General features: G+C 42.9%; 1 protein-coding gene across 5 annotated transcripts in view; it reads left to right on the top strand.

Moving 5' to 3' along the window:
• The first annotated feature begins 3,041 nt into the window (after positions 1-3,041).
• Positions 3,042-12,255, top strand: part of SBF2 (SET binding factor 2) — a 221,315-nt gene continuing 212,101 nt past the window's right edge. For 4 of the 5 annotated variants that reach the window (XR_015949328.1, XM_035119305.3, XM_035119296.3 and 1 more), the window contains exon 1: positions 3,834-4,046. Coding sequence is in view for 3 of the 5 variants with exons in the window: in XM_035119305.3 (XP_034975196.2) it covers positions 3,992-4,046 (55 nt within the window). In the remaining 2 variants the exon portion in view is untranslated. Of the gene's footprint in view, positions 3,310-3,833; positions 4,047-12,255 lie in introns of those variants that run through there. The other variant, XM_088667287.1, reaches the window with a different exon arrangement.

Here is a 12,255-nt window from a genome sequence, read left to right as displayed (position 1 = left end):
AAAAACCTCTCAGGATACCTGACTGTCAGTATTCTGAGGGATTCTAATGCATAGGTAAATTTTATTTTTGCTCTATTAAAGGGACTTAAAGTACTGTGTCACCCTGGCACAACCATTCTGATTGTTGTTGTTTTAAATGGATTTTTTGGGGGGGCAGTCAGAAAATTGAAAGAGAATGCCCTGAAAAGTGTGAGATCATAAAGCAAATAAGCAAATCAGGATGAGTTCAGGATGGATGCCCGTTGTCTCACTTACATGCATCCCAAACACCATTCCTACACTGCATCATTTCATGAAGTGGAGTGAAGCATGGGCGTAGCAAGGATTTTTGTCAGGGGGGGGCAGGCCTTTAGTTTGGGGGGGGCAGAACCTCTGTCAGCTATGTATTTTTATTTTGGGGGGGGCAGCTGCTCCCTTCCCCTCTTGGCCACACCCATGGAGGGAAGAGGGGCTGAGATCAAGAGGAACAAAGGAAGCTGCTGTATAACAGGTCAGATCCCTGGTCCATCTAATTCAGTATAGTCTGCACTGACTGACAGCAATTCTCGAAGGGCAGCAAACTTTTTCAGCAGGGGGCCAGTCCACTGTCCCTCAGACCTTGTGGGGGGCCGGACTATATTTTGGTCAAAAATATGAACGAATTCCTATGCCCCACAAATAACCCAGAGATGCTTTTTAAATAAAAGGACGCATTCTACTCATGTAAAAACATGCTCATTCCCAGACTGTTCGCGGGCCGGATTTAGAAGGCGATTGGGCCGCATCCGGCCCCCGGGCCTTAGGGGACCCCTGCTCCAAGGTTTCAGACGGGACTATCTTCCAGCCCGACCTGAAAAAGCTGGGGTTTGAACCTGGGACCTTTCATATGCAAAGCATGTACTCTATCATTGAGCTATGATCCTTTCAGGCAGACACTTGTTTCAGTGTTTGAAACTCCCATTGTTCTAGGTGCATTTTGCGGCAGGGAATTTCCTTAGTGCGAGCAGTTTCTGAGCTCTGGGCACAGTACTGTGCCTAAGATTTCAGATTAAAACTGCACAGTAGAAGGAAAGGAGGACCTTTTCCTGCCTTCCCACTTTCAGCTATTCTCTGAAGACTGGAGAAGAGACCCTCTTAAGAATATTACAGGGGTGGGCAGATGAGTAGAAGATGTGAAAAATGAACCTGCAGTTCATTCATTTTCAGCTTTGTATTCTTGTTATAACAAAGACATTTCGTTGTTGCGCCCATAACCTAGGTTTAAGGTGTCATTTAGTTCCTAGCTTTCATATCTCAATTTCTAAAACTGACTTGGTTCGGGTCTTAATTTACTGAGTATACTGCAACATGCCTATCAGCTTCAGCTTGAGGGCAGCAGTGGAAGTGAAGTGTTCAAATCACAGCCAATAGGAGCTCTTCTGCACAGTGTTTTCTATGTGCAGAAGGAGCTTTATTATACCTTTTATATTTTGCTCATCCTAATCTAACAGATTAACAATGGATCTATTCCAGAAGCCTTTTCTGCCAGAGTAGTTGGAATTTTTATTGTACTTATTTTTTGTGGCAAACTACAAATTGCATATTGCTGACTCATAATTATTTGCACATTTGCTAAGGACAAAATGAAGCCACCAAGTGGTGATTTCCCTCCCTTATGAATGATCTAGGGTTTCAAAATTGTAGCTCATTTCATGACCTGCAAAACGTGTAAAAAGAAGATAAACCAGGCTGTGGTGTGTCATAATCTCAGTTTATCCAAGTGATGTATAGACTTGAATGGCTAGATGTGTGGATGGGATAATTTGAATTACATGGGAAGTAAAATAAAACGCCTCACATTAGACCTTACAACCCTGATGTTCACAAGTGTCGAAATGCTGAACTAGTGAGAACTATGTTGTGCATGACCTATTTCTTGCATTATTTGGGGGGTGAAGTTGTTGCAGCTGAAAAGGAGCAACAGCTGTGGGCTCCCTGCAGCTGCCATAAGGTATGTGAGTAACTCACAACGTGGGCAGGTTCGATTGGGTGGAAAGCCTCCATACCAGTACAAGCAGCTTCCAGGCATGTGCAATGCTGGCATGGAGTTTCCAAACAAAAGAACAGGTCTTCCTAGTGAGAAATTTGCCAACATTATGACAGCCATATGGATGTGGTTTTCTGAACAATCCCATCATCTGTGGAATATGCCATAGGCCTCTATAGCTTGTGCATAAGTTGAACCTTACTCAACTCCCATCACAGTATTGTTCTGGTTGCCACTTTGGGAACAAGGGTGGTCTTACACTGACCACATCTGCGTATCAGAACACGCTGCAAATTATTTTGTTGCACCAACATTACTCTCCCTTACAAGCTTTTTAAAATAAATTCTCTAAAAACCACTGTCTGTACAGTAATCTTAAAATCATTGTCTAGTTAGTAAATTCACAAAAAACTTGATTTAAATTGTCCCAAAAAACTAGAGAGTGCATCTAGAATTGGAACACTAAACAGATTCATCAACAGCACAATCCTGTGCATGTCTACTCAAAAGTAAGGGGTACTGAATTCAATAGTGTTTGCTTTCAGGTAAGTGTATACTGTATAGGATTGCAGCTCCAAACTGTAACCATGAGATACTTGCTTGTGGGAAAGTCCATGGATTCTGTAGAGTTCAATAATGTAATCTTCACATGCGGTTGAATTAGGCTTAGCCATATTTTGAGTAGACTCATTGATTTCAATGGGTCATGTCTGGCTCCAACCCAAAGTGTTTGGCTTCATATCCTCTATATTCATGACCATCCTTAAGAACAGAAACACTGAAGTCATATGGCTTAGTACTCAGTTATCTTGCTTTAGAGATTTTAAAACACACTTTTAAATTGCCCTTAATTAAAACCTAATGCAAGTCTGGAAATGATTTCAGTAGGCTTAAGTGTACTAACTCTGCATAGGATTAGGCTGCTACTTGCAAGTAAATAACTTCTGAGTAACCGTCAGGATCATGCAGTCAGTAAAGATAATGGGTGTGATGCGGCGAAAAATAACTCCCAAGCGTCACAAACCCATACCTTTTTGAGGATCTTTCCCTATGAGAAGACATCTTCCCAAAAACTTAGCCAGGCAGAAACTAAAACGTGAACATGCCATTTCAAAATATGTCTATGAGTAACGGATAGCCGGAGGACACCCAAATGCAGGATAGCTGGAACGCAGTTTACAATCTACTTCATGGAAATGAATGGTTTCGAAAACCTAACGCAAGCAATTTAAAGCTGCCCTTCACACATGCGCACAGTCAGCAGACAGAGGCTCCGAACAGCAGGAGCGAAAACGGGCCTTCGGGTGAGTCCTAAGCGCTTTGCAAGCGGAAGCGAAGTCTGGCTGAATTTGCCTGCGGGGGACACTTTCGCCGGAGATTTCGCGAATCTCGGGGGATGGGGAGCGGCTTGAAAGCTCCGCCGTCCACCGTTTCCTCACGCCCTGTATTAATTTGAACTTCCAAAACAGGAAGGAAGCGCCGGGCTAAGGCTCGGGCTGAGCTTTATGCCTTAGGGCGCCATCCGTCCTGCGGCTTTTGCAGGCGATGGGTCCTTCGCGCACCCGAGTCGCTGCATGCAGAGCGCCACACGCAAACGTGCACCCAGTTGCAAACCACTGCAATAGTGAGGGGTGAGGGAGGGGGGGAGGGAAACGCCCGCCTCCCCCCCTAGACCTTCCCCTCTTCTGACCCCACTGAGCCCGGCAGCGGCACGTGGTGTTTGTAAACCCCGCAAACGCCCGCCCTGCCCCCGCGAGGCCGTAGTACAGCAGCCGCGTTGCGGCGGTTGGGAAGGGGGGGGGGGAAGGTTGGGAGCGCGCGCAAGCGCACTGCGAGCCTGGGCGTCCAACATGGCTGAGGTACTGCTCCTTCTTCTTGTGCAGCAGCTGCAGGCGCCGAGGGGAGGATGCTGAGTTTCCCGGGCGCGGCGGCGGTGTCAGCGGCGGCGGCGGGGCTCGCGGGGGCCAAGGCAGGCTCTCCTCAGCCATGGCCAGGCTGGCAGATTATTTCATTGTGGTGGGCTACGACCACGAGAAGACAGGTAGGTGTGGCTGTTGGCGGTGGTGGGGTCGGCGGGGAGGGGGGTGGGAGGGACATTGCTTCATTGTACACCGGGGGTGGGGAGAGGGGACTGAGATGGGAAGGTTGGAGAGGATTAATAAATGCGTGGATGGAAGCGGGGTGGCGGTTAAAGGGCGGTTGGGGGGAGAGCGTTGCATTTCCTCTCACGAGGTTCAGGGTTGGCAGGAGGGAGCGGGTGTGTGTGCATGTAATTTCCCCCTCACAGGAACTGGTGGAGGGAACAGCGTGACTGGGCAACTGACACGTAGGATTTGTTGAGGGACAACAGCGGGCTTCGTGCCTCCCTTCCCCCTTCTGAAAAGTGGGGACGCGCGTGCACAAACAAACACGTGGGGATGTGAATACACGTGAACGGCCAGCGTGTCATTGCTTTCCTGTGGCGAAGGTGGGCAAGTTGGCTCCACAGCAGCCTCTTCCAGGCTGGTTGTGTGGCTGCAATCAAACCGTCTGGCGGAGATCGTGAAAACATCAGCAGTGTCTTCCCTTCTCCTCGTTAGTTTATTATATCGCTCCTGGCGCATCCTGAATGTGTATTCGATGACGCAAGGAAAGGGGGGGAGGGAGGCCCGGAGAGAGGATTCCCGCCCCCCAGGACTGTGAGAAGGGAAGTAAGGGGGAGAGGGTGTGAAGTCTCGTTACAGTGTGTGCAGTACATGAATGTGTGTAGTGTGTGCATCCGTCGGCAAGTTTAGTTGCTGACATTTGTTGTTTCCGTGTGAGAGGACGTTGTAATTGTTTGCATAAGGGAAATTCAAGCAAACTTCAATAATAAATAGAGGCATGAACAATAGGCACAATTCACCACAAAGATTATAAATCGGTGATTAATTCCTTGAGTTTGAGTCTGAAAAAATAAGTGAGTTTATGTGTACAATACTTTGGTCACATTTCCCTTAGGTTATTCCTAAAATAATGACTTATTCAACTGGTGTCTACAACAGTGCAATTCTAACCATGTATTCTTAGATATATGCCCTATTGAATTCAGTGGGGCTTACACCCAAGTAGGTGAGGTTAGCACTGTAGCCTTGGCTTTGCTGGGGACTGGTATTGATTTAATTGTAAGAAGGTTTAATGTGCAAATCCTTTAAATTTCTGTGTTATGTGTCTGTCACATTTTCTGATGTCGTATTTGCAGGGGTAGCAAAAGTCCATAATCCTGATACCAGTTTCCTCATTTCTCCCTTTTGTTACTGGTAACTACTGCATGTGGGAAGCAAAACATATGGTGTCTGGTGAATTCTCTAAGGGGTGTTTCTGTATCAGAGTGTGTTGAGTAGGATAACACATAGTATTTCTATAAAACGGGGTGGGCAAACCTCAGGCTTGCAGCACCATCTTTGTTTTTCACTAGAACTTTGTTATTCAGTAACAGGGGATACGAAACATACACTGTAATGTGCAGAATATTTTTAAAAACCCTTTCAACACATACCGTATTTAAATGTAGATTGTATAGTATTGACCTATACCTAAACAGCTACATGGAGTTGCATTTCAGGGAATATTTTATGTTGATCCTTTAATAATCTGCTGTCATTAAGCAGGATTTTGAAGGGCTGAATGCTCTTTAATACATTCGTGTGTCAGTGCCCGGGAAAATCCTATTTGTCTTGACACCTTTTACTTAGGCTTCTTCAAACTATTAGTGTGCTGTCTCTTCAGTTTTGTAATCATGTAAATAAAGATGATATGCTTCCTCCTGCAATTAAAATAAAAATATAATCCTTAAACTGCAATTCTGTGCATGCTTATAGAAATCCTATTGAACTCAGTAACCCTTGCATCACATTAAGTTTGGGCTGTTATGTATCTTTATATTAAAAACAACATAATTTACATATTTATTGTAACAATATCAGACCTGAAAATACAGTACTTAGAAACTTGTTCAGCCTCATATTCTTGAACACTGTATTGGTATTGGTCATGCCAAAAACTAAACTCTCACATACGGTTGTTTACAACATTTGATTAGAGTGTTTCCATAAGACTGTTGTCATGTTTTCTAATTATCTATGCAAATAACAGGGCTTGATGAATTATGCAAAATATAAAGCAAGCCTTAAAATGAAAGGTTTAAGTCTTGTCACTGGTTGGTTCCTTCTGTAAACAAGTACAGTATGACCAATATAAAATTGATAAAATCTTGATGCAGTTGATGCCTATGTTATGTGAAATAAACTCTCAGGCTCAAAATAGTTTTGAGGCAAAAGTGTCTTCAATAGTTCTGTTAATCTTTATGAAAACAATCTATTCCTTCCACTGGGTTGGTATTTTTTTTCCTTTAGTAATTCAAACTATTTGGTAAAGAACTTTCAATGGAAGAATAAATATGCACTGTCTATTCTGAATTCCTTTATCCCACGTACTGTCCCACAGTGCACAGAGAATTGCCCTTTTTGAGTCACATTCTAGTATTGTGCTGCTTGTTATTCACATGTATATTATATCACTATGGTATTATATCACTGATATTTGCTCCAGATCCATACTTATCACATTCCTATGTAAAAGTACTGAGCACGATAAATTTAAACCACTAGCAGCTGCATCCTAAACATTTATGCTTGCATCACTGCCTGTGATGTGAGTGTAATACTGCATATTCTGTATTGTTGTATCATAGGTAGTATGAACAGCTATCTTAGACACCATTGAACTAGCATACCAAATCTTGCTCTTGGTAAATTTACGTACCGGTATCATTGTTCAGGCAGGCAGCTGTGGCAGTTTCTGAATTGGGTCAGGCACAATAAGCTTATTTCTAGTTTGAAACACATTGCTGTGACGTACAGTAATGATAAACTGAGCAGAAGATGACACTTCAAGAACCCCACATAGATCTTGGACTCATCTTAAGACACAGAAATTCCACCTGAGGTCTCTTCTTTTTTTCTGAGTTTATAAATATCACTTTCTACTTGTTTCTATGTTTCTTTGGAAATGAGCCATGAAAGCTAGAAACATATTTACCAATACAGTGGTACCTTGGAACTCAAATGTAATCTGTTCCAAAAGACTGTTCAACTTCCTAAACATTCGAGTTCCGAGGCACAGCTTCCGATTGGCCGACAGCTAGGTTTTTGCACAGCGGAAGCCACGTTGGATGTTCGTGTTCCAAGGAGTGTTCAGAAACCGGAACACTTCCAGGTTTTCGGAGTTCGGGAGTTGAAACATTCGAGGATGGAGCCGTTCAAGCTCTGAGGTACCACTGTAGTCCTAAAAGCCAAGCAACTGAATATTTACTAGGAGAGCATTGTGATTCTCTCTTTTTCACTGAACCAGTAGCTCTGTGCTAGGGTTGATACTGAGCTCAGCCAGCCACTTTTGCTTTGTATTGGCACCAGATCTCCAGGGTGTTGGGCAAACACAGATCTTTCACAGCCCTTCTTTTGAAACCATTCTAACGAAATGCCAGGGATTGAACTCCAGATCTTGTGTACACCATGCATGCATTCTCACTGAGATATGACACTTCCACAGTTGTTGAAGTATTTCATTTGCATAAATGAACATAAATAATTAAAATGTTCATTAGATAAACCTGAAAAGACATATTTTCACAATATTTAAGAAGGTTTTGTAGAAAGCTGTGTAAGACTACATTTCTGTCTTGCCATTTTTTGACAATGTATTCTCAGAGACTCTACTCTTCTACTTGCATGTATTTGCCAAGCAATATTCATTTTACTTTCACTCAGCCATATCTCCATTAGTATATGACTTGCTTTGTCTTCATTAACATCCTGGTGGAATGAAGTATTGCTGTGGAATTGTACCATGGTTTAAAACTTTAAGTAATGTGGTTGGGAAGTGGGCACAATGAATACAACATCTAAGTGGTGCAATATGACATATTTCTCTTCTAACATGGCTTTTGAAGTGCTTGGCAACAAGAATTCCCATGTAAATTGGTTTGCCTACTGGAATGTGAATAAGACTTGAAGGAAGTGCGCAGATGTTTTTTCAGATCAAACAAGGACATGAGAATGTTACCCCACCACCACCACTACACACACTTTTTCTGCACTTGCTCGTATGAGTTACTGACCACATTTGCCTTTAGGATTTTATATGTGGTCTTATTCAGCATGAAGGGCTACTGCCAAGGCAGAGGAATACAGATAAGTCTTTATGGCTTACAGTCTGCCTTACACAGATCTGTATAATAATACTGTTGAAGTAATGAGTGAGGCTGCAGTCCTAACCTCACTTACCTGGGAGTAAGCCCCATTCAATTCAGTAGCCTGAGTAGATGTGACCAGGGTTGTGCTAAATAGCAGTCATTAAGAAGTCAACTGTTAGAAGCAATGTGCCTTTGTTCGTAAGGAAACAAACAGAATATTTACTTTGGGTATAAAGTGCTGCTGCACGGTCCATATGAAGGTACAAGCAGGAACAGCCAACAGTCAATCTTCAAGAAAAGGCATACGGTAGTCACAAAAGAGGAGATGGTCCTTCAAGTAGCTCAGTCACAAGCTGTTTAGGGCTTTGAAAGTAATAACCAGCACCTTGTGCTTGCTTCAGCAGCACATATACTAAAATAGGAACAATAACCAGCACCTTGAATTGCGCTTAGAAACAGACTGGGAGCCAGTGCAGTTGCTACAGTAAAGGGGTCATGTGATGCCAGCAACTTGCCCCAGCCAAGATTTTAGCAATCAAGTTTTTATGTTCCAGGTGTGATGTAGTTGTGCACATACCTTTTGGTGAATTTTTTTTTTAAAATCTGAAGAACTAAAGAGAGCAATGTGTGCCAAGCCACCATAATACATTTCTTCAGTAAATGTGCTGCATAAGATAACAGTTTTCAGCTGTTAATGGAAAAGTTTTAAAAGTTGCCACAATGCTGAAATTGTCTTTGAAAGTAATTTTTTTGTCTTTTCGTTAATGCACATAGCTTCAGCAAACTGTAGCTGAGTGCCAGTATTCCATTTGTTAGTGCTGTGTCTGGAAAAAGTAATATAAATGGATTTCCTATTGGGAAGAAATCTCCATATAATGGGTGAAAGCCACCATGTTTAATACATATACAGTACTTTACATTGACGTTTGAACTCTAAGTTGCTGAAGCATGCTCATCATAAATACATTGAATATATATACTTCCTTCAAAACTCTTGACACTTGTAATGCTGCCTTTAAGAGTATTTCAGTGATAATGGAGACAAGCAAAATGTGTCCTTCCTAACAGGAAATATTTCTCATAGCCATTTCAGTTTTTAAAAGAAATGCCCAGAAGGGACACACATTTTTGTTAGCTATACTCCGGAAACTCATTTAACTTGTCCCAAGATGTGAGGACAGTGAGGCTCTTCAGTATAAGGCAGATAATGAACTTTTATATCATTAGAGCTATTTTGAGCTAAAACTCATGGAGAAAACAATTGTGTTCTCTATTGCCATTCTTGAATGAAACACTTGCATTTTGTGCATAATTGGATGCAGCTTTGTTTAGTAATAGTGACTAATGGCCAATACTGTACATGGATGTGAATGTTGCATAACATGAGCTGGCTGCAGTAATAAGCCTATTTCAATAGAAATGATGGCAACGTAAGTCAGGACTAGCCAATGTGATGACAACACTCATCACTGACAAGCGCCCATACTGGTAGGGGCTGATGGGAACTGTAGCCCACAGCATTTTCTACATGTGATGTAAGATTCTGACTTCTATTGGATGAGACATGCAACAACATTCTAATAAAAAATAGGAAATGCCCCTTTGTTCACTGCTGTGAATCTAAAACACCAGTATATTACTAACCTTTATGGCAATTCCAGCTTCTCAGAATTCTAAAACCATTAGAAAACGTGACAGAAGGCCTAGGCAAATATTCATTGCCTGTTTGTTATGATGGAATCAAAGAAAATCCTTCCCACAAAAACCTGCATTTTTCAGACACTTCTCCTCTTTGGTGATATAAAAGTTTCTGCACTACCAGGAAATATTAAAATACAGTGGTACCTCGTTCCAGAGGTCCGTTCTTAACCCGAAACCATTCTTAACCTGAGGCACGCTTTGCTAATGGGGTCTCCTGCTGCCACCGCGCTGCTGGTGTGTGACTTTCGCTCGCATCCTGGGGCAAAATTCGCTACCGGGAGCACCTACTTCTGGATTAGCGGAGCTCGTTACCCGAGGCATTCGTAAGGAGGACGGTACGTAACTCGAGGTTCTACTGTACACTTTAAAGTTGCCCACTTGATCGTAATATTGTATTGTTATGTAAGCTCTATGGATAGTTGAAGTCTACTGCCTTATACAATGTAGTTACTGAATACAGTGGAACCTCGGTTTATGAACACCTCGGTTTATGAATTTTCGGTTTATGAACGCCGCGGACCCATCTGGAACGGATTAATTCACTTTCCATTACTTTTAATGGGAAAGTTCGCTTCAGTTTATGAACGCTTCAGTTTATGAACAGACTTCCGGAACCAATTACACCCATGCTTCAGTTTATGAACGCTTCAGTTTAAGTACTTCGCGGACCCGTCTGGAACGGATTAATCCACTTTCCATTACTTTCAATGGAAAAGTTCGCTTCAGTTTATGAACGGTTACTCCGCGGACTGTCTGGAACGGATTAATCCACTTTCCATTACTTTCAATGGGAAAGTTCGCTTCAGTTTATGAACGCTTCAGTTTATGAACAGACTTCCGGAACCAATTGTGTTCATAAACCGAGGTACCACTGTAAATGCATTATGACAGCTTGGTTCACGTTACCCTCTCTTAGTTATCCAGGCATCCAAGTGCATCCACTATAACAATTGTAATATTTTGATAGGTGTGTTTGAACTTGAGTTCTGTGGATTCAGAGACTTGTTTTCAAAGCTTCTTAAACACCTCCATTTTCCTGTACATTGGGACCTTGACTTACAAATTTAATCCATTCCGAATGCACACTCGTAGGTTGAAAACTTCGTAAGTCGAGTTTCCCATAGGAAAAGCGGTTTCCCATAGGAATGCATTGGAAACGGAAAAAATCGTAAGTCAAGGAAACCGCATCTAGCCGCGAATGGGTTTTCCGTTCGGATGTCAAAAAAAACGTAAGCGCGTGGCCACTTTTTCCGCTCGTAAGTCGAAAACGTTGGATGTTGAGTAGCTTGTAAGTTGAGGTCCCACTGTATAAATGTGGTGATATAGCTGTACTAGCAACTCCCTATTTACGCATGTGCTATTTGCAGGCGACTGTGCACATACGCAGTGCCAGGAACCTGGAAATGGGGAGCACACTGGAGAGTCCTTCTGGCTCACGAAGAGACCCTCTCCAGAACCAAAAGAAGATGTCCTCTTCGGGCTGTAGGGAAGGTCTCATGAGCTGGAGACCCAGCGGGGCTTTGTTAAGGCCTTCCTGCCTAACAGCTGACCTGCAGGGTAGCATAGCAGTAGCTTCTTCTTTGCGCATCAGCTGTGCAAGATTTGCTCAGCTGATGTGCAGGGAAGGACCTTCTGCACGTCTGGAAGTGAAAGGAAAGTCCAATGCTGTAAAAAAAATATTGCATAGGAACCTGGAATGTAAGAATCATAAACCCCGTTAAACTGAACGTGGTCAAAAATGAGATGGCAATAATAAATATTGACATCCTGGGCAGCAGTGAACTAAAATGGACGGGAATGGGCAAATTCAGTTCAGATGACCATCATATCTACTACTGTAGGCAAGAATCCAGTAAAAGTAATGGAGTGGCCCTCATAGTCAACAAAAGAGTGCCGAAAGCTGTACTGGGATGCAATCTCAAAAATGATAGAATGATCTTGATACGAATCCAAGGCAGACCTTTTAACATCACAGTAATCCAAGTTTATGCACCAACTACTGGTGCTGAAGAAAGTGAAATTGACCAATTCTACGAAGACTTACAACACCTTCTAGAAATAACACCAAAGAAGGATGTTCTTTGAGAGCCAGTGTGGTGTAGTGGTTAAGAGTGGTAGACTCGTAATCTGGGGAACCGGGTTCGTGTCTCCACTCCTCCACATGCAGCTGCTGGGTGACCTTGGGCTAGTCACACTTCTCTGAAGTCTCTCAGCCCCACCCACCTCACAGGGTGTTTGTTGTGGGGAAGGAGGGGAAAGAAGATTGTTAGCCGCTTTGAGACTCCTTCGGGTAGTGATAAAGCGGGATATCAAATAAAAACTCCTCCTCCTCCTCCTC

The sequence above is a fragment of the Zootoca vivipara genome, chromosome 1 (assembly GCF_965207765.1).
Source record: "Zootoca vivipara chromosome 1, rZooViv2.hap1.1, whole genome shotgun sequence".
NCBI lineage: Eukaryota > Metazoa > Chordata > Lepidosauria > Squamata > Lacertidae > Zootoca > Zootoca vivipara.
This window is presented reverse-complemented; position numbering and strand designations above follow the sequence as displayed.